Source organism: Coregonus lavaretus, assembly GCF_964263955.1.
Source record: "Coregonus lavaretus genome assembly, contig: HAP1_SCAFFOLD_496, whole genome shotgun sequence".
Classification (NCBI taxonomy): domain Eukaryota; kingdom Metazoa; phylum Chordata; class Actinopteri; order Salmoniformes; family Salmonidae; genus Coregonus; species Coregonus lavaretus.
Genome location: NW_028165072.1, coordinates 2772 through 25899, shown reverse-complemented (window position 1 = coordinate 25899; position 23128 = coordinate 2772). Strand labels below are relative to the sequence as shown.

General features: G+C 46.5%; 1 protein-coding gene and 1 pseudogene across 2 annotated transcripts; both read right to left on the bottom strand.

Moving 5' to 3' along the window:
• Nucleotides 1-17204, bottom strand: LOC311116305 (annotated as a pseudogene). Its single transcript has 20 exons — nt 17150-17204; nt 14085-14201; nt 6178-6323; nt 5953-6042; nt 5671-5852; nt 5294-5485; nt 5064-5170; nt 4787-4897; nt 4452-4588; nt 4067-4275; nt 3828-3954; nt 3544-3654; nt 3199-3462; nt 2979-3107; nt 2635-2820; nt 2249-2499; nt 1813-2124; nt 1425-1615; nt 1216-1306; nt 1-269 (listed from the first exon to the last, which is right to left on the bottom strand). The product of its transcript is annotated as an uncharacterized misc_RNA (transcript).
• Nucleotides 17150-22431, bottom strand: LOC311116315 (ras-related protein Rab-5C-like). Its single transcript, XM_084191411.1, has 3 exons — nt 22070-22431; nt 17465-17587; nt 17150-17243 (listed from the first exon to the last, which is right to left on the bottom strand). The coding sequence occupies exons 1-2, from the start codon at nt 22233-22235 to the stop codon at nt 17496-17498; spliced, it is 258 nt and encodes an 85-aa protein (XP_084047537.1). The 5' UTR covers nt 22236-22431; the 3' UTR covers nt 17150-17243; nt 17465-17495.
• Nucleotides 22432-23128: the final 697 nt, after the last annotated feature.

Genomic DNA, 23128 nt, shown 5'->3' with positions numbered 1-23128 from the left:
CTAAGAGACAGAGAGAGAAAGGAAGAGAAAGGTGAAAACCATGAAAACACCAGTTGTAGTCCTTCTTCCAGTGTAATAGTGTATCAATCGAACATGCCAGGGAACTTGTTATTACAGTACGTGGTGAAGTTAAACTCCTCCACTGTAAAGTCAACGTCCTTCCACTTCTTGGCTAGTTTTCTTCCCTCTGGAGTCTCCATGGCAAAGTTCTCGATGGCCAGAATGGGCAGCAGGGCAATCTCCTTATATACCATTTCCATTCCCCATTGCTGTTCAGATATAAATATATAAACAAATATACTGATGTAGATTTCCATATATAAGCATGTTAAAAGACAATAGAATAGTCCTAGTAACATAAGATAAACGGAAAGGCTGCGGATACAAATTCTACTGGACCTTTCTTCCCGGGGTGTAAAAGTCCCGAAGTTTCTGTGCATGTGCAAGATTCTGTATTTACGCACAGTCTCTGCTCTACTCCTAGAGAACAGGCTATTCTGGCGAATGGTTCTCGTTTAATAAAGTGAGATCAAAGCTGAATCAATTTCTGCAAGATCACATAATGATAATATTGTACATAACAGAACTGAATATACACTGAGCGTACACAACATAAGGAACACCTTCATAATATTGAGTTACACCCCCCTTTGCCCTCAGAACAGCCTCAATTCATCGGGGCATGGTCTCTACCAGTGTGCCTGGCACCTACTACCATACCCCGTTCAAAATCACTTAAATATTTTGTCTTGCCCATTCACCTCTGAATGGCACACATACACAATCCATGTCTCAATTGTCTCGACGATTAAAAATAATTATTTAACCTGTCTCCTACCTTTCCGCTACACTGATTGAAGTGGATTTAACAAGTGACATCAATAAGGGATCATAACTTTCATGTGGATTCACCTGGTCAGTCTATGTCATGGAAAGAGCTGGTGTTCATAATATTTTGTACACTCAGTTTAATAGCATAGTATAATAATAATAATAATAATATGCCATTTAGCAGACGCTTTTATCCAAAGCGACTTACAGTCATAATACAATAATGTTACTGTAAGACAAAAAACACCACCTCAGGTTTTAGAATGGTGACCTTTTTCTCTCATGCAGCCACAACACAACAGCGCGCCACTAGACAAAATATCTGCCTACGGATCCGCAGCCTCGGCCTAAAATAAAAAGCTAGAGATTAATGGCCAACCTCACCCTGCCACAGGCAGCACAGCTGATCACACGGCCTGGCTCCCAGTCCTCAAAAGTCTTCAGAAGGGTCTGCCCATTGGTTTTATAGTACCTCCTGAAAACACACACACATGCACATGTTAACTCCTCACACACAAACACACTGATGCAAAAACACTTCCAATATGTGACAGTGACAGTATCGGGACAGACATTAGAGAAACACAACTTACTCAAAGTCAGGGTTGATGTTGACATGGTGTGCGTTTTCAATTACTTTAATGTCATTGCCGAAGGCCACGAGCACAAAACAGCCTCGACACGAGAGCTGAATGCTAGCAGCACTGAAACGACCCTTCTTCTTGATCTTCAACTGTTCTTTCAACTGTCTGGTCAACAACGCTTCTGTCTGGAGCTCAGTGATCTAATAGTGGAGACAGAGAGAGAAAAGATCTAAAGAAAAGGAGATTAGAGAACGAGGAATTGGCTGCCGGGTTCAAAAGACATATACTGGAAAAAAGGAAAGTGAATGAGTGTAGGTTTTTCCAAAGAGATGAGATACTTGCAGTGGTAGTACATAGAGAAAGATACCAGCCTCACCACCATGAGGAATAGCCTCACCTTCATTTGGAACTCCCTGGGCTCCATCCTCTGCACTTCGCTGATGGCCCTGCCAGTCAATTCCTCCAGACATTCATTGAGATGTTCCCGACGCACCTCCCGCCCCCCTGCCTGGGCCACCACAGAGTAAACGCTGTCACTCGCCCGAGCCCGGCCACTGGCCTGCTGTTGTGCGATCTCATTGGTCAGCAGCCCATAGCGCACCACCAGGTTGTATTCTGGGATGTCCAGGCCCTCCTCAGCAACGCTGGTGGAGATCAGGAGGTTGAGGGAGCCCTGGCGGAAGTTTTTGATTGTGTCCTTCTGCTCATTCTACAAGCGCACCCACAGAAACACACAAACAGAGGTCAGTTGTTGGTATGACACAGGCATTGGCACTTTCCAACCCACCTTTCTATACCTCCAAAAGTTCTGACTGTGTTTAATGTCAGGTTACCTGGGTCATGTAATTGATGCCGTTGCCAGCGCCTGTCAGAATGGCTGCCCTGATACCAGCACGCTGCAGGGCTGGGTTCTTGGACACCCAGTCATACAAGCAGTGGGTGCTTTTACGGGTCTTGGAGAAGAGGATGCCTCTGGAGTGCTCACCCTGGTCAAACTGCTCCAGCAGGGTGCTCTGAAGCTTCCCCATCTTAGGGTTTTCAAACCGGTCATCGCCTGCCAGTTTCCTCAGCTCCACCTCGTTCTCTGTTGAGGATCAGGACACTGACTATCAATGTTCAGAAGTTGAACTTCCTATACTCTTAATATTCCCAAGAATCACACGCATACAGTATGTGAGAAAGTGGGAGAGATTGTTCCAAGGGAATTGCAGGTTCTCACCCTGGTAGAGTCCAAGCAGGAAGAAGTCGGTTCCATCCATGCCAGTGGAACTCTTGGTGCTATAGTAGGCCTCTAGGACCCTAAAGGCATCCACCATGCGCACTGTGTCGTTGATGAGCAGGGCGTCGTTGTACTGACGCAGGTGGAGAGCACACTGGGCCAGTAGTCTGTTCCTGTCCGTCACACCTACACCAGGAAACACACATGCAAAATAGGTTTTAATATGGAATTCAAAAGTATGGCATTGACTGAGGAAGGTTCCTTGTGTGATTTGGTGCATGAAAATGATTCCTATGCTTTGCTTCTATAATGTGGTAATATTTCATATTAAGAGAATGATTTACCCTTCTTCTCCAGAATCACCACGTCTGCCTCATACTCCTGCGTGCCAAACTCCCTGATAGAAAAGGCCCTAAGGCCATGAAGTCATGGATAAACTGCATCATGAACTTCAGGTGATCCCCAAATGGGTCCTGAGACAAAACAACAGGAGTTTGTTGAATTCAAACCAATACAGCTCTCAAGTTCAAAGGCTATATGTTTATAGAACAGAATTGAACTCACCTGAGGTCTTCTGTCAACGATGTCAAACCTTTTCCTTGGTCTGGGGACCTTTTTCTTCAGCTCAGGGGCATACACTTTAGACGACACAATCACTGAGTCCAGGTTGGCACAAATCTGAAGGCGATAAATAACGAAATTAGCTAACTGTAAAGGGTAAACATAAAGTGTTAGATCTAGCTCACATTCCATGAGGGTAGCCCCCTCGTAGTCCTTGATGTAACCAAGGTAACGACTCTTCGTCACTTTGATGTCTTTGGAAAATCCCTGTGATGACAAAACAAGCCAGAGGGGAGAGGTCAGAGGTGAGGTAGAGAGAGAGGTACATGTTATCATCCTATACTATACCTGCTTCTTGAAGTAGCCAATGGCGTACTCATCAGCGTAGGTGAGGAAGTACAGGATGCTGTGCTTGATGTGGTACTCCTTTAGGTGGTTCATCAGGTGAGTACCGTAGCCCTGAAACCACAATGGCAAACAATCAGGGGAAAATGTCGGCCTCTTGGTCCAACACATACATTCAAACTCTGACAGATACCGTGAGTACAATAACAAGCCATTAAGTCCAACTTACCCAGCTAATTTATTTCAGTATTTGTGCTGTTGCATGTAAAGGAGAGGTGTGTCCATACCTTGACTTGCTCGTTGGATGTGACGGCACAAAAGACGATCTCTGTAAAGCCCTGGGTTGGGAACATCCTGAAACAGATGCCCCCGATGACACGGCCATCCTTGATTAGGGCCAGCGTCTTGTGCTTCCTGGACAGAGAACAGTCCAAGAGAGTGGGGAGAAATGGTCAAAAAAAGCTCATTTCAAGAAGCTTCACTGAAGACATAACAGGAGAGAGAAACTGTTAAACTGTCTACGTACGGGTCAAACACTAGGCGTGTGATGTACTCTTTGGGCATGCGAGGCAGCTGGTGGGAGAAGACGTTCTGCAAGCCCACCAGCCACATCAGGATCTTCTTGTTGGACTTCTGGGAAAGAGAGTTCCCTATGACATGGAACTCTATGATGCCCCGCCTCTCCTCCAGCCTGGCTGTCTCATCACGAGCAGCATTGGCAGACAGCAGACTCGTCTAGCAGAGAGTGACAGTGATTATCAACATAGTTCATTATTATATTCATTCTAACAAACATCCCGTTTCCATACTTAGATGTTAGACTTGATAAAACATATCAGTCAACATAAATATTCATGTTGCACTGGCGAATGGACATTAAATGACGCGTCTCAGTCTTGGGCAGCACTTACCTCTGGGCCCAACATGGTAGCCGGGTCAGTGATGGTCATCATTACCTCGTTGACCAACTCCATGGGGATGTCGCCCATCACCCTGATCCTCTTGGCGTCCTCCAGGGTCAGAGCTTCTGGAAGCTTCCTCTTCTCTCCTGAGGGGAAACAGTACAAAACATTACTATAACCACCATGAATTTATATGATGTTTATGTGTCTGAGGCTATCACACGGAGGCATTGGAAATACAAGCTCCCACATCAACAGGCAAGACATAAAAACAAACGTCAGCTATTACTTCACACCCAGTACAAAGCAAAAGTTAGCTTGGCGGGGCTGCCAGAGTTACTGACCTGTTATGGGCTCGGCCACGCCAGAGTCCAGCCCCAGACTGCCTAGCGAAGAGCCACTGTTCATGCCCTTAGAGATGGAGGGCGAACCCGACACTGCAGCAGGGCTGATCACTGCCAGGATCAGAAACACAGGACAATGACCGAGACCAGACAGGATTATTGAAAATGGAGAGAGGGAAAAGTATAATATTATCACACATTACATGTTGTACAACCTATAAGTGCCTTTATGGATCTTATGAGAACCACTTATTTAGTTGTAACAGGTACCCCCTACCTAACTGGTGACCCAGCTGGCCCCCCTCTGAGGCAGGCATGGTGAAGTCAGCCTCCCAGATGGGAGAGTTTTCCCCATAGATCTCCTCCTCTAGCATAGACAGAAACCTGGGACACAAACACTTTGTTACAATCCACAGATTCACAGCGTCCATTTCACTCACTCCAGAATCTTGGTTTGATTGTAACTCGAGGAAGAAACACAATAAGTATCAACGTGACACCACGTACTTGGGAAAGTGTGTGAGGATTAGTGTGTGTTTCTCTGGTAGGAGCTTGTCCTTCTCCACTCTGAACTTCTCCAGGAGCTGGCGGCACGTCACGGTGAAGATTGACTTGAGCAGACTGCGGCCAAACACCTGGGTGGTCTCATAGCGCGGCAGGCTGTCGTTACTCTGGGGGACATGGCAGTAGCACAGCCACCTGGGAAACAAGACACAGATTAGATTACAGTAGTTGTGAGTCACTTTTGATGGGAACAAAAGGAGAAGTCAGCAGTGAGACCTCTACATTAACAGAAAATAAACAAGATGCAATACAACAATAAAAAACAAGATGCAATTCATTGCAAAAAAACAAACATTTTCCACAACAGATGTCACACACACCTGGTGTAGTCCACTTTGTAGGCTGTGCCATCATCCTTCTGGGACCGCTGGCGGAACTGTGTGGGAGTCTCCAGCTTCCAGTAGTTGAGGCACAGGAGGAACATCTTGGAGAGCTCAAACATTGTCTGCCTCTCTCTGGGTGCCAGGTGGCTGAATTTGTACTGAACGAAGTTCAACACTCCCTGAGAAACAAAATAAAACAAACTTGTACAAAAAGTATTTTACTGTTGGGCAAGAAGGAAAGAACAGCTTGACAAACAGGTAGGAAGGAGACTTGTCTACCTGCTCTATGTTGGGCTTCTGAAAGGGGGGTCTCCCCAATGATCCCTCCACTATCGGCTGACTCATCTGCAAGATGCATTTTCTCAGCAGCTGGGGGATAGAGATGAAAAGAGAGAGAGGGTCAAGATGTGCAAAGCCAGATATTGACTCCAGTGGCAGGAAAGTGGAGGTTATGGCCATTTACACTTGTCTGTCTGGTTGGAATGGAGGGAAGTGATGTCACACCTTGAAGAGGTAGAAGTAGACCTGCTTGGTGTCAGTGTCCTCCTCCTTGTGCACAGACATAAAGAGGTTCTCCACATCCACCACCATCCCCAGCAGCCTGTTGATCTCCTCCTCTGACACGTTCTCTAGGTGGGACACATGGGCCGCTGCACAGGAGGGGTTCAATAACAGATCAGCATCTTAAAGTGTCAATCAGCAGTTGAAACAATAACAAAGGAACTCCACACAACTGTTTAGGTAAAAAGTTTATGAATGGGGCTGGAGAAAAGTAACTACTCTCAAATTCATAGACAGAGCTACGTATGCAAGGACTGACCATCCATGATATTAAAATGATTGTTTTAACCATGTTTTTAGGCTATACAGTGTTTCTTTACATTTACATTGTTTACAAACATTGGAGTAAAACAAGCTTCTATTTTGGGTTCTGATGGGGTAGGACAGTTGAACTAAGCTCATTAAGCATTTATAAGTTATAGTCTTCAAGAATCAATAGGTACATATCATTAATTTATAAGCACAAAAATTGATGTAGCAACTGCTGACTGCCCCTTTAAAGGGGGAATAGCTAAGGATTGTTACTTTACTACTCACTCAATAAAGAGATGAGGCTGAAACCTACATTGTGCAATTTATATGATCATAATTGCTATTATGGAATAGCATACACATTCTATATCTATGATGTGTATTGATGACATTAGGTTCAGTGTGATCATGAAGCATATCTATCCTTCAAACTAGTGTTGAGTCATAAGGCAGCCTACCCAGTGCATGCCCGCAGCTGCGGCAGGACTCGCTCAGGCTGGCCGCTTGTTGCTGTAAGTCCATACTACGGGTGGCTGTCGGCGGTTGTGGGTGTCACTAGCCTAAAGATAAGAGGAAAATAAATCAGAAGCCCACACTAGCATAATAAAACAGATTCATGCTAGTTGGCTGCCTAGCTAGCTACTACCAAAGTTGGTTAGCCTTGCTGTTGATAACTATATTCTTGACAGTAACGTTAGCTACGCATGTACGCCATATACATTTATGAAGGATATTATTGCATGTTAGAAACCAAATGCAAATGATAATGGTGTTTTGTTTCTGTTTGTTTAGATGGTTGTGCAAGTAGGGGAAATGGCTAGTTAGCTAGTAATTGTTTTGGTGAACTTGGCTATGCTAGCTAGCCTAGCCATATAGCTAACGTTAGCTATTTAGCTACCTTGCAAGCGGAGAAGACTCCGAGTTTCTCGAGCTTTTTCGCCCGTGGAAAAGCTCTGACTTGGGCTTATTTCTGACTCGCCAGCTGTTGTTGGCTAAGACCTGGTCTGACTGGGTCACTGTTCCCCGATCCAGATCCCGCCCCAGCAGTCCCACCAGACTGAGCTTGATGTAGCCGGGGTTGCAAGACAGCTGAATGGCGGGTAGCTACTGGTAACTTTTAGCAACTGTGGTTAGTTGTTTCCAATGTTATTTCACGCTTAAGAGTACCTGTAATTGAGCCAACTAGCTACCTACCATTCAGCTGTTTTTCTAACTTCATTATCCGAGGCATTAACGTTAGGTGGTTGGTAGCTGCTGTACTTAATTACAGCTACTGATTGCAGTCTGCCACCCAGATAGCTGGCATTGGGTAAGTTTGGCTTTATACATAGCTTGGGCTTTGTCGAGTAAGGCTTAAACTATGTATTTAGATTGTAGTTAGGTATTATAGGTAGGCATCGTGGGCTGTTGTGGGTAGTTGTTGTATGTAGTTATTGTAGGTTACTTTTGTATTCGGCGGTGCCGGGTGTAACACGAAGCTAGCTAGCTAGCCAACTCACCTCCTGGACTAGCTGGCTAGTAGCTATTAGCAACGGTAGCAACTAAATACAATATCCTTTTAGCCAGCTACATTCGTTCGCAGCGACGCCGTTTTTCAAACAAAGTCAACACAGCAGCCATTGCTAGCTAGCCAACACTACCAGCTAGCTGTACTGTAGTAGCTAAATACAATATATTTGTGCTAGCTAGCCAACGTTTAATCATTGCTGCGTTATGAAAGAACTAGACACGGACACGAATTATCTGTTTAGTGTGTTAACACACTATTTGTAGTTTGTTGTAACCAAGTATTGGTGCTAAACTGTGTGTTATTGGATGCTAGCATGCTAGTTAGCTATGGCGTCATAGTTAGCTAGCTGAATAAAGTAAGTTGAGTCTAGTCCTTGAAACATTGAACCGCTGTAGTTTACAACAATTCTAATTTCTAAAGTGGAAGTTGGGAGAGTTTTATTCGGGTGGTTCAGTGAAACAATTATAGTTTCTGAGGTGGAAGTTGGGAGAGTTATATTTTTTTTGGTGAGGGAGGCCTTGCTCTCTCCTTTCCCAGATGTTTAGTTCATTTCATTCCGATCTCCTCTGCATTATTGTAGCCATCTGCTACAGCCTGTCAACTATGCCTCTGCCTATCCCTGTTCTCTCCTCTCCGCACAGGCTACACAAACGCCTCACACCGCGTGGCTGCTGCCTCTCTAACCTTGTGGTCCCTGCACGCACCACACACCTGGAGTTCCAGGTCTCAGGCAGCCTCTGGAACTGCCGTTCTGCTGCCAACAAGGCTGACTTCATCCAAGCCTATGCTACCCTCCAGTCCCTCGACTTCCTGGCGCTGACGGAAACATGGATTACCACTGAAAACACTGCTACTCCTACTGCTCTCTCCTCGTCTGACCATGTGTTCTCGCATACCCCGATAGCATCTGGTCAGAGGGGTGGTGGCACAGGAATCCTCATCTCTCCCAAGTGGTCATTCTCCATTTTTCCCCTAACCCATCTGTCTATCTCCTCATTTGAATTCCACGCTGTCACAGTCACTAGCCCATTTAAGCTTAATATCCTTGTCATCTATCGCTCTCCAGGTTCCCTTGGAGAGTTCATCAATGAGCTTGACGCCTTGATAAGTTCCTTTCCTGAGGATGGCTCACCCTTCACAGTTTTGGGGGATTTCAACCTCCCTACATCTACATTTGACTCATTTCTCTCTGTCTCCTTCTTTCCACTCCTCTCCTCTTTTGACCTCACCCTCTCACCGTCCCCCCCCCTACTCACAAGGCAGGCAATACGCTTGACTTCATCTTCACTAGATGTTGCTCTTCTACTAATCTCACTGCAACTCCCCTCCATGTCTCCGACCACTACTTTGTATCCTTTTCTCTCTCGCTCTCCTCCAACACTACTCACTCTGCCCCTACACAGATGGTAACGCGCCGCCGCAACCTTCGCTCTCTCTCTCCCACTACTCTCTCCTCTTCCATCCTATCATCTCTTCCCTCTGCTCAATCCTTCTCCCTTCAATCTCCTGATTCTGCCTCCTCAACCCTCCTCTCCTCCCTTTCTGCATCCTTTGACTCCCTGTGTCCCCTATCCTCCCGGCCGGCTCGGTCCTCCCCTCCAGCTCCGTGGCTTGATGACTCATTGCGAGCTCACAGAACAGAGCTCCGGGCAGCTGAGCGGAAATGGAAGAAAACTAAACTCCCTGCCGACCTGGCATCTTTTCACTCCCTCCTCTCTACATTTTCTTCATCTGCTTCTGCTGCTAAGGCCACTTTCTACCACTCTAAATTCCAAGCATCTGCCTCTAACCCTAGGAAGCTCTTTGCCACATTCTCCTCACTGCTGAATCCTCCCCCACCCCCCCTCCTCCCTCTCTGTGGATGACTTCGTCAACCACTTTGAAAAGAAGGTTGACGACATCCGATCCTCGTTTGTTAAGTCTAATGACACTGCTGGTCCTGCTCACACTGCCCTACCCTATGCTTTGACTTCTTTCTCCCCTCTCTCTCCAGATAAAATCTTGCGACTAGTGACTGCAGGCCGCCCAACAACCTGCCCGCTTGACCCCATCCCCTCCTCTCTTCTCCAGACCATCTCCGGTGACCTTCTCCCCTACCTCACCTCGCTGATCAACTCATCCTTGACCGCTGGCTATGTCCCTTCCGTCTTCAAGAGAGCGAGAGTTGCACCCCTTCTCAAAAAACCAACACTCGATCCCACTGATGTCAACAACTACAGACCAGTATCCCTTCTTTCTTTTCTTTCCAAAACTATTGAGCGTGCCGTCTTTAGCCAACTCTCTTGCTATCTCTCTCAGAATGACCTTCTTGATCCAAACCAGTCAGGTTTCAGGACTGGTCATTCAACTGAGACTGCTCTTCTCTGTGTCACGGAGGCTCTCCGCACTGCTAAAGCTAACTCTCTCTCCTCTGCTCTTGTCCTTCTAGACCTGTCTGCTGCCTTTGATACTGTGAACCATCAGATCCTCCTCTCCACCCTCTCCGAGCTGGGCATCTCCGGCGCGGCTCACTCCTGGATTGCGTCCTACCTGACCGGTCGCTCCTACCAAGTGGCGTGGCGAGAAGCTGTCTCCGCACCACGTGCTCTCACCACTAGTGTCCCCCAGGGCTCAGTTCTAGGCCCTCTCCTTTTCTCCCTATACACCAAGTCACTTGGCTCTGTCATATCCTCACATGGCCTCTCCTATCATTGCTACGCTGACGATACACAACTAATCTTCTCCTTTCCCCCTTCTGATAACCAGGTGGCGAATCGCATCTCTGCATGTCTGGCAGACATATCAGTATGGATGACGGATCACCACCTCAAGCTGAACCCTGGCAAGACGGAGCTGCTCTTCCTCCCGGGGAAGGACTGCCCGTTCCATGATCTCGCCATCACGGTTGACAACTCCGTTGTGTCCTCCTCCCAGAGTGCGAAGAGCCTTGGCGTGACCCTGGACAACACCCTGTCGTTCTCTGCCAACATCAAGGCGGTGACCCGATCCTGCAGGTTCATGCTCTACAACATTTGGAGAGTACGACCCTGCCTTACACAGGAAGCGGCACAGGTCCTAATCCAGGCACTTGTCATCTCCCGTCTGGATTACTGCAACTCGCTGTTGGCTGGGCTCCCTGCCTGTGCCATTAAACCCCTACAACTCATCCAGAATGCCGCAGCCCGTCTGGTGTTCAACCTTCCCAAGTTCTCTCACGTCACCCCCCTCCTCCGCACACTCCACTGGCTTCCAGTTGAAGCTCGCATCCGTTACAAGACCATGGTGCTTGCCTATGGTGCAGTGAGGGGAACGGCACCTCCGTACCTTCAGGCTCTGATCAGTCCCTACACCCAAACGAGGGCATTGCGTTCATCCACCTCTGGCCTGCTGGCTCCCCTTCCTCTGCGGAAGCATAGTTCCCGCTCAGCCCAGTCAAAACTGTTCGCTGCTCTGGCACCCCAATGGTGGAACAAGCTCCCTCACGACACCAGGACAGCGGAGTCACTCACCACCTTCCGGAGACATTTGAAACCCCACCTCTTTAAGGAATACCTGGGATACGATAAAGTAATCCTTCTACCCCCCCCAAAAAAAAAAAAATGGTAAAGTGGTTATCCCACTGGCTATAGGGTGAATGCACCAATTTGTAAGTCGCTCTGGATAAGAGCATCTGCTAAATGACGTAAATGTGCCCTTGAGCAAGGCACTTAACCCTAATTGCTCCTGTAAGTCGCTCTGGATAAGAGCGTCTGCTAAATGACTAAAATGTAAAATGTAAATGTCTGTGCCGCCGGGTCCGACATATCAAAACGCACGCTTCACTGCAGCCTGTTCCACTCAATGGTACGTATACACATCATTGGTTCCACTCCACCCCTTTTTTGGGTCGCTCACCTCTCCCCTCGCCCTGGATTTGAAGAAAGGCAGTATGGGTACTGTAGTCTCAGTGGCCCCTGCAGTCTGCCTAAAGTATTGAAAGTAGCCGGAATTGTCAAAGTTTGCAATGAAAACATACAAATGCATTTACATAGAACAATACAGAATTACACTGTGTTGAATTAGCTACACTATTTATTGACCACCATTGAGTATAAATTATACTTTAACGATCCAGTAGAGGTCAGTAGAGCACACTAACTTTCTAACTTCAATGAGGACTGTTGTGAGAGGTTCTTGTGTAACATGTAGGATAAATAATCGAAATAACTTAAAATGTGTACTTATCCCTTTGCGTTTGAAATGAAAGGTTTCAGCTTTGGGGCAACAGCTGTTTACAACTAGTCTGGTAAAGTATAATCTGCCCCAGCCATTACTGTCATGTCAGAGAGAGAGCAAAGGGGTTTTGGCCAACTAAATCCACTGGCGGGACGACGACGACCACGACTGTGGAGCAGGAATGTGAGGAATTCAGTCAGACCATAGTGTGAGATTTTTCAGCAGAAAGAATCTCACTGAGCTCAGCTGGCTTCTTAGACTGATGAGGATCTATTGATGAGATTGAGAATTAGAGAAGATCGAGAATTAGAGAACAAAGGCTTCTGTATGACTGGAAACAACTACTGTACGCCCAACATGTCGGTAAAGATACTCATAGCTGTTAGGTGAAAACTAAGTGAAAAATCTTCTACTCGAATACCCATTGTCATACAACAAATGAGAAGACAGGCAGACAATGAGATACCTTCCCCCTTATTTATTGGTAAAATTACAATGTTGTTTTGCTTTGTTTACCCCTGCCCTCCCCATGTCCCCCATCTCACAGCAGTGACAGCTGCAGGTACTGTTGTGCTAATCATTGATGTCATAACAGACGATCCCTCCCCGATATGAAAAAGTAAAAAAAGAACAGAGAAAAAGAAAAGCAAAAGAAACTGATAAAATCTGAAATCACAACAGATGACAGAACCAGTGCACCCCATACCAGAGAATCTTCAGAAACAAAATAATTGTATACAAATAAAAAAGACATCTTTACATGACAAAAATAATTGAGGATGACAAAGTATCATGTTGAGATTGGGAAGGTATTGTATTGACAGTAACTACTGATTGGTTACATATTTGAAGAAAATAATTATACAAATAATAGCAACATGTTTTCAATACACAATTGTGATTTTGGTCAGGAAAACAAATCTTGCTTTGTGTTTTATTCCACTTTCGTCATTGTATATGAATGATTCAGAGACATTATATTAATACTAAAAATGACTTATTGGTGACAATGATGTTAATGCACTATGTATATGGTTGGATATCATAGATTAATGATTGGAAAACCTTAGGTGGTCTAGTCTTTGAAATCATACTGTTTAACTTGTGCCAAAAATAAGTGAAAGTAATAACAATAATAATAACAATGTAATAGTTCAGTTCATCTACACAACTGCTATATCTGGAAGGAAACAACTGTTCTCCTAACTCCTTATTTGGGGTTGAGGAGTTGAACACTCTCCCTTCTTTTGCCCAAGGGTGACGATCGGGAACAAGACAAAATTAAATCATGAGAATTGCTACATTCACCCACCACCAAACTAAACAGGGTTAGAACAGTGACAGAAGACATACGTTGAAATACTGTAGTATTATGGTAAAGAAATGACAAGAGAGAGGGAGAGACAGAAAGGAGAGGGCCAAAGAGCCTGTTCATTATTCCTCCCAGTTGCGTTTGATTTTTTATTTTTCTTACAGAAATACAGTGAAACAAAGAAGAGCAGTGCTCTGTTATGTGCGATTGGTAAGGATTGATATTTTTTTCCTCCCTAAGTGGGGTTGTTGTTTTTTGCCTGGGTGTTGTCAGATGTCCATAGTTTCGTTGCAGATACTGGGTTGTTATGTCCTCGGATAAGTTAAAACAGTTTTAGGTCATCATGTTGGTCATAATTGTGTCATGTCTGTTGGTCGGATCATTGGAACCTTGGAGTTGTGTGTTGACAGTTGATTGGCCTGTGAGCTGGTTTGCTTATCAGTTGATCAGTGCAGTATTGGTGCATGGGGGTTGGTCAGACCGTCGGTTGGTTTGACCGTGGGATGTGTTTGTCAGCTGGTCTGGTCAGTTGGTTGATACTGCAGGTTGGTTGGTGTGTCGGTCCAGTTGGTTAGTTCCCACCTCCACAGCACTTGCTACCACCAGCCTGTGGGGCGGCTTCCTGCAGGTCCACTCCAGCCCGGCCACTGGCCCGGCCACTGGCTCCACCTGCTGGCTCGTTCTTAGGAAGCTTCTTGGCTACAGGAGAAGGAAAAAAAAGAAACAGTGAGTAGGAAGCCTTCATGGTTTCTACACATTTAATTTGTTCTGGGAAGAAATGTACACCGAGTATACAAAACATTATGAACACCTGCTCTTTCCATGACAGACTGACCAGGTGAAAGCTATGATCCCTTATTGATGTCAATTGTTAAATCCACTTCAAAATCAAGCGTAGATGAAGGAGAGGAGACATGTTAAAGACAGATTTTTAAGCCTCGAGACAGTTGAGACATGGATTGTGTATGTGTGACAAAGGAGATGATTGTGGACTACAGGAAAAAGAAGAGGACCGAGCACGCCCCCATTCTCATCGACGGGGCTGTAGTGGAGCAAGTTGAAAGCTTTAAGTTCCTTGGTGTCCACATCACCAACAAACTAAGATGGTCCAAGCACACCAAGACAGTTGTGAATAGGGCACGACAAACCTATTCCCACTAAGGAGACTGAAAAGATTTGGCATGGGTCCTCAGATTCTCAAAAGGTTCTACAGCTGCACCATCGAGAGCATCCTGACTGGTTACATCAGTCAGGTTCTACAACTGCTAAAAAGGTTCAACTACAACTAAAAATTGTCAAAGACTACAGCCACCCTGGTCATAGACTGTTCTCTCTGCTACCGCACGGCAAGCAGTACCGGAGCGCCAAGTCTAGGTCCAAGAGGCTTCTAAACAGCTTCTACCCCCAAGTCATAAGACTCCTGAACATCTAATCAAATAGCTACCCAGACTATTTGCATTGGTATTCTTTCTTAAAATTGCATTGTTGGTTAAGGGCTTGTAAGTAAACATTTCACTGTAAGGTCTACACCTGTTGTATTCGGCGCATGTGACAAATAACATTTGATTTGTGTATGTGCTGGGTTTGGATTGTGTATGTGCTGGGTTTTTCACGCTTAACAGTTTGCTGTGTATATCAAGAATGGTCCACCACCCAAAGATCATCGAGCCTACTTGACATAACTGTCGAAAGCATTGGAGTCAACATGGGCCAGCATCCCTATGGAACGCTTGACACCTTATAAAGTCAATGCCCCAAAGAATTTAGGCTGTTCCGAGGGCAAAAGCGGGGGTGCAACTCAATATTAGGAAGGTGTTCCTAATGTTTGATATACTCAGTGTCACGATCGTCATTCATAGAGGAGGACCAAGGCGCAGCGTTGAATGCGAAGATTTTATTTATTAGAATGATCACACGATCAAAACAACAAAACTAAAACGTGATGTCCCTGGTTACATAAACAAACCCACACGGAACAAGAAATCACAAATAATGAATGCCTAACGGCTACCTAAGTATGACTCCCAATCAGAGACAACGAGCTACAGCCGTCTCTGATTGGGAGCCACCCTGGCCAACATAGATATACAACAACTAGAACATAAACAAATGAAAACTCACACCCTGGCTCAACACACTAGAGTCCCCAGAGCCAGGGCGTGACAGTACCCCCCCCTAAAGGCGCGGACTCCGACCGCGCCAACCAAATACAACAGGGGAGGGACCGGGTGGGCACTCCGCCTCGGCGGCGGATCCGGCTCCGGACATGACCCCCACTCCTTCTCTAACCCCCCAAAGTACCCCTGGTCCGGTCTGGCCCTGCTGACCGGAGCTGAACTGAACACTGGTGGAGAGGATTGCTCTAGCTCCGGCGTGACGCAGCACCTGACCGGTGCCGGACCCGCCACCGGTGGAACAGGCACGGCCGTGCCGGACTGACGACGCACACCACTGGCTTGGTGTGGGGAGCAGGAGCGGGCCGAGCCGGGCTGACGAAACGCACCACTGACTTGGTGCAGGGAGCAGGAGCGGGCCGGACCGGGCTGACGACGCGCAACACTGACTTGGTGCGGGGAGCAGGAACGGGCCGGACTGGGCTGGCGACGCGCACCACAGACTTGGTGCGGAGAGCAGGAACGGGCCGGACAGGGCTGACGAAACGCACCACTGACTTGGTGCGGGGAGCAGGAATGGGCCGGACTGGGCTGGCGACGCGCACCACAGACTTGGTGCGGAGAGCAGGAACGGGCCGGACAGGGCTGACGAAACGCACCACTGACTTGGTGTGGGGAGCAGGAATGGGCCGGGCCGAGCTGGCGATGCGCACCGTAGACTTGGTGCGAGTGGCAGGAACAGGCCGGACCGTACTGGGAACACACACCACTGGCCCTACGTGGGGATCAGGAACAGGCCGGACCGGACTGGCAACACACGCCAGTACCTCTCGCCGTGCCTCTACATCTTCCACCCCCTCTTCGACCAGTGGCCCCCGTAACCTGGCGGCCTCCTCTGCCAATCCGCTGGGCCGCTCTGCCGCGGTCTCCTGCTGGCCCGTCGTCCACGGCGTTAGCCCCCCCCTAAAAAAATTCTGGGCGTCTCCCCTGCCCGTGGACCAGGTCTCCATGTCCCTCGCCAGCCTTTCGCCCTTCTGCCACAATGTCAAGCCCTTCTCTTCCTCACTCGGCTTGACCCAGTCGAGGAGGCGAAGGAGATCTGTTAGGGATCTCCCTGGCGATGGCTCCTGGACACGCTGCTTGGTCACATCTTGGTGGTTTCTTCTGTCACGATCGTCATTCATAGAGGAGGACCAAGGCGCAGCGTTGAAAGCGAACATTTTATTTATTAGAATGATCACATGATCAAAACAACAAAACGAAAACGTGACGTCCCTGGTTACATAAACAAACCCACACGGAACAAGAAACCACAAATAATGAATGCCTAACGGCTACCTAAGTATGACTCCCAATCAGAGACAACGAGCTACAGCCGTCTCTGATTGGGAGCCACCCTGGCCAACATAGATATACAACAACTAGAACATAAACAAATGAAAACTCACACCCTGGCTCAACATACTAGAGTCCCCAGAGCCAGGGTGTGACACTCAGTGTATACATGCACACATAATAATGTGGTACACGTACCTATGGCCATAAAGATCTCATTGACGTTCATGGCCGTCTTGGCTGAAGTCTCCATGAAGAGCAAACTGTTGTCATCTGCGTACGCTTGTGCTTCCTACAAAAAAACAAAGGAAGGACAGAGATCTTTAGAGGTCTATCACAAACATATAGATACACAGTAATAACCCAACGTTTTGAGAGTTTGTGAGCATTCATGAATATCAACAGAAATGATAAAAATGTCATTTGTAGACATTCTACTGTTTAAACAACCTTAACATTTCCCACTAATAGTCCAGTGGGAGCAGCATCTAACTGTTAGGTGTTCCTCAGTACCTGGAAGTCCACAGCTCTTTTGTTGGAAAGGTCAGCTTTGTTCCCTGCCAGTGCAATGACGATGTTGGGGCTGGCTTGTCGTTGGAGCTCCTTCACCCAGTTCTTTGCGCGTGTGAATGTATCCTGCACAGGAAAAAAACACTTGTGATTTGATGAAATACACTGCTCAAAAAAATTAAGGGAACATTAAAATAACACATCCTAGATCTGAATGAATGAAATAATCTTATTAAATACTTTTTTCTTTACATAGTTGAATGTGCTGACAACAAAATCACACAAAAATTATCAATGGAAATCAAATGTATCAAATCATGGAGGTCTGGATTTGGAGTCACACTCAAAATTAAAGTGGAAAACCACACTACAGGCTGATCCAACTTTGATGTAATGTCCTTAAAACAAGTCAAAATGAGGCTCAGTAGTGTGTGTGGCCTCCACGTGCCTGTATGACCTCCCTACAACGCCTGGGCATGCTCCTGATGAGGTGGCGGATGGTCTCCTGAGGGATCTCCTCCCAGACCTGGACTAAAGCATCCGCCAACTCCTGGACAGTCTGTGGTGCAACGTGGCGTTGGTGGATGGAGCGAGACATGATGTCCCAGATGTGCTCAGTTGGATTCAGGTCTGGGGAACGGGCGGGCCAGTCCATAGCATCAATGCCTTCCTCTTGCAGGAACTGCTGACACACTCCAGCCACATGAGGTCTAGCATTGTCTTGCATTAGGAGGAACCCAGGGCCAACCGCACCAGCATATGGTCTCACAAGGGGTCTGAGGATCTCATCTCGGTACCTAATGGCAGTCAGGCTACCTCTGGCGAGCACATGGAGGGCTGTGCAGCCCCCCAAAGAAATGCCACCCCACACCATGACTGACCCACCGCCAAACCGGTCATGCTGGAGGATGTTGGATGGGGCGGCAGGTAGCTTAGTGGTTAAGAGCGTTGTGCCAGTTATCGAAAGGTCGCTGGTTCTAATCCCCGGGCCGACTAGGTGAAAAATCTGCCGATGTGCCCTTGAGCAAGGCACTTAACCCTAATTGCTCATGTAAGTCGCTCTGGATAAGAGCGTCTGCTAAATGACGTATATGTACAGTGGGGAAAAAAAGTATTTAGTCAGCCACCAATTGTGCAAGTTCTCCCACTTAAAAAGATGAGAGAGGCCTGTAATTTTCATCATAGGTACACGTCAACTATGACAGACAAAATGAGAAAAAAAAATCCAGAAAATCACATTGTAGGATTTTTAATGAATTTATTGGCATATGATGGTGGAAAATAAGTATTTGGTCAATAACAAAAGTTTCTCAATACTTTGTTATATACCCTTTGTTGGCAATGACACAGGTCAAACGTTTTCTGTAAGTCTTCACAAGGTTTTCACACACTGTTGCTGGTATTTTGGCCCATTCCTCCATGCAGATCTCATCTAGAGCAGGGATGTTTTGGGGCTGTCGCTGGGCAACACAGACTTTCAACTCCCTCCAAAGATTTTCTATGGGGTTGAGATCTGGAGACTGGCTAGGCCACTCCAGGACCTTGAAATGCTTCTTACGAAGCCACTCCTTCGTTGCCCGGGCGGTGTGTTTGGGATCATTGTCATGCTGAAAGACCCAGCCACGTTTCATCTTCAATGCCCTTGCTGATGGAAGGAGGGTTTCACTCAAAATCTCACGATACATGGCCCCATTCATTCTTTCCTTTACACGGATCAGTCGTCCTGGTCCCTTTGCAGAAAAACAGCCCCAAAGCATGATGTTTCCAACCCCATGCTTCACAGTAGGTATGGTGTTCTTTGGATGCAACTCAGCATTCTTTGTCCTCCAAACATGACGAGTTGAGTTTTTACCAAAAAGTTCTATTTTGGTTTCATCTGACCATATGACATTCTCCCAATCCTCTTCTGGATCATCCAAATGCACTTCAGACGGGCCTGGACATGTACTGGCTTAAGCAGGGGGACACGTCTCGCACTGCAGGATTTGAGTCCCTGGCGGCGTAGTGTGTTACTGATGGTAGGCTTTGTTACTTTGGTCCCAGCTCTCTGCAGGTCATTCACTAGGTCCCACCGTGTGGTTCTGGGATTTTTGCTCACCGTTCTTGTGATCATTTTGACCCCACGGGGTGAGATCTTGCGTGGAGCCCCAGATCGAGGGAGATTATCAGTGGTCTTGTATGTCTTCCATTTCCTAATAATTGCTCCCACAGTTGATTTCTTCAAACCAAGCTGCTTACCTATTGAAGATTCAGTCTTCCCAGCCTGGTGCAGGTCTACAATTTTGTTTCTGGTGTCCTTTGACAGCTCTTTGGTCTTGGCCATTGTGGAGTTTGGAGTGTGACTGTTTGAGGTTGTGGACAGGTGTCTTTTATACTGATAACAAGTTCAAACAGGTGCCATTAATACAGGTAATGAGTGGAGGACAGAGGAGCCTCTTAAAGAAGAAGTTACAGGTCTGTGAGAGCCAGAAATCTTGCTTGTTTGTAGGTGACCAAATACTTATTTTCCACCATAATTTGCAAATAAATTCATTAAAAATCCTACAATGGGATTTTCTGGATTTTTTTTTCTCAATTTGTCTGTCATAGTTGACGTGTACCTATGATGAAAATTACAGGCCTCTCTCATCTTTTTAAGTGGGAGAACTTGCACAATTGGTGGCTGACTAAATACTTTTTTTCCCCACTGTATATGTATATGTATGTTGCAGGCAGCAGAACGTTCTCCACGGCATCTCCAGACTCTGTCACATGTGCTCAGTGTGAACCTGCTTTCATCTGTGAAGAGCACAGGGCGCCAGTGGCGAATTTGCCAATCTTGGTGTTCTCTGGCAAATGCCAAACGTCCTGCACGGTGTTGGGCTGTAAGCACAACCCCCACCTGTGGACGCCGGGCCCTCATACCACCCTCATGGAGTCTGTTTCTGACCGTTTGAGCAGACACATGCACATTTGTGGCCTGCTGGAGGTCATTTTGCAGGGCTCTGGCAGTGCTCCTCCTGCTCCTCCTTGCACAAAGGCGGAGGTAGCAGTCCTGCTGCTGGGTTGTTGCCCTCCTACGGCCTCCTCCACGTCTCCTGATGTACTGGCCTGTCTCCTGGTAGCGCCTCCATGCTCTGGACACTACGCTGACAGACACAGCAAACCTTCTTGCCACAGCTCGCATTGATGTGCCATCCTGGATGAGCTGCACTACCTGAGCCACTTGTGTGGGTTGTAGACTCAGTCTCATGCTACCACTAGAGTGAAAGCACCGCCAGCATTCAAAAGTGACCAAAACATCAGCCGGGAAGCATAGGAACTGAGAAGTGGTCTGTGGTCACCACCTGCAGAACCACTCCTTTATTGGGGGTGTCTTGCTAATTGCCTATAATTTCCACCTGTTGTATATTCCATTTGCACAACAGCATGTGAAATGTATTGTCAATCAGTGTTGCTTCCTAAGTGGACAGTTTGATTTCACAGAAGTGTGATTGACTTGGAGTTACATTGTGTTGTTTAAGTGTTCCCTTTATTTTTTTGAGCAGTGTACATGACAAAGATAGATTTCACAATGGATGTTTGTTTTTCACACAAGAGCTATATTATATATATCTAGAGAAGTGTCAGTTACGAGAGCAAAGGATACTTGTTGAGGGTTTGAATTTGAATTGTGTCACATGGCTGAGGGAAATGTGCAGCAGCGCTCATAGAGGAAGCCCGCTCCATACTAAAGCTTGGTGACCTTAGACCAGGCAGCTGACGACAGGTTTTAAAAAAAAGAAACAAAATGCTGACTCGTCCTAAGGCTTTGGCTAGTGTAAGCACCGAGCATCCTGTCTCCCCAGCCTCACCCTACTGTGGCTCCTGCTGCATGATGTGACTCGGTGTAAAAAAAAAAAACGCTAAATCATAATGAAAGTTCCCAACATCTGTGTGTAGGTTTAAAACACTAGGTGAAGCTGAAAAGACAGTTACTCATTACCCAACTTTTGCAGTGGAATTCTTTGAATGTTATAGAAACGTGAGCGCTCTTTGAGGACAGGTATCCATCGAGCCATCAAGTATTGGTTTCCAGATGCTATTAGAGAAGTTCCAGGACAAAATCCCATTGTTGACCGACTTCCTTCCTGTTTTAAAGAGTCCACAGAGAGAGACCCCCTTCTCTCTGCTCCACTCCGGCTAGCATTAAGTCAATACATACGTTATTAGACAGATGACAAGTACCTCTTTCTAGCACATATCTATTTTCTGTTTTCAGTTTGAACATTCTCTATAAGGCTTTCTGTGGCCAAGAGTCAGGACATCCCACTCCTTGTGGCATATTTAAAGTGTCAGTCTGAGAGGTTTGGCTGCTCATGCGAGAGTCAGGTGATCAGCTGCCAAGAAATAACTGGTTCTGCAGCTCAGGTCTGCTCCTGATCTGGCCTTGAACACAGCCCCAGTTAAGAAGGCATTGTAAATGGTCTTCCTTCAGTCTACTACACATTCACACTTCCATTCTATTTGATCTTTATAACATGATACTGACTCAACACAAGGACAGCAATAAATCAACACAAACACTAAGCATGACTAAGACACAGTCAGAAGAATAACAATCCCAATGCAAACAGTGTCCCTACTCACCTCCGATGGTGCTCTCCTGGTACTCGTGGAACTGGCCCTTGACGAAGCGCAGCACCAAGCTGGACTTGCCCACCGCTGACTCTCCCAGCAGCACCAGCTTGAACTGGCAGATCTTGTTGCTGGCCGCCGCGCCGTTGGTCCGTGCTGGTCCTCCTCGACCTGCCATGCTGCTGAGCAGAGAGATTCACCAGTGTAAGAGGCTCTTGGTGGAGGATGAGGCTGCTCTAGGTGGGTGTGTCTGGGGCGGAGGACTGGGGCTCTGAAGCTGAGCAGGTGCTGGAGCTGAGACAGGCCAGGCGAGGGTGGGCTAAGCTGGGTCAGGAGAGTCAAGGCGGGCTGGAGGAAGAGGGGACTTCACCTGTGGGGGCTGGAAGAAAGAACAGACTGTGACTAATAACATCACAAGTTGGCGGCCAGTATGATACAGGAAAACTTAAGTAAAGTAGAGTGCCTTCAGAAAGTATTCATAACCCTTGAATTATTCCACATTTTATTGTGTTACAGCCTGAATTCAAAATTGATTAAATCATTTTTTTTGTTCTCAACCACCTACACACACAATACCCCATAATGACAAAGTGAAAACATGTTTAGAAAATGTTACTCATTTATTGAAAATTAAATAAAGAAATATCTAATTTACATATGTATTTACAACCCTGAGTCAATACTTTGTAGAAGCACCTTTGGCAGCGATTACAACTGTGAGTCTTTCTAGGTAAGTCTCGAAGAGCTTTCCACACCTGGATTGTGCAACATTTGCCCATTATTCTTTTCAAAATTCTTCAAGCTCTGTCAAATTGGTTGATGATCATTGCAAGACAGCCATTCAAGTCTTCCCATACATTTTCAAGTAGATTTAAGTCAAAACTAACTTGGCCACGCAGGAACATTCACTGTTTTCTTGGTAAGCAACTCCAGTGTAGATTTGGCCTTGTGTTTTAAGTTCTTGTCCTGCTGAAAGGTAAATTCATCTCCCAGTGTCTGGTGGAAAGCAGACAACCAGGTTTTCCTCTAGGATTTTGCCTGTGCTTAGCTCCATTTTGTTAATTTTTTTAT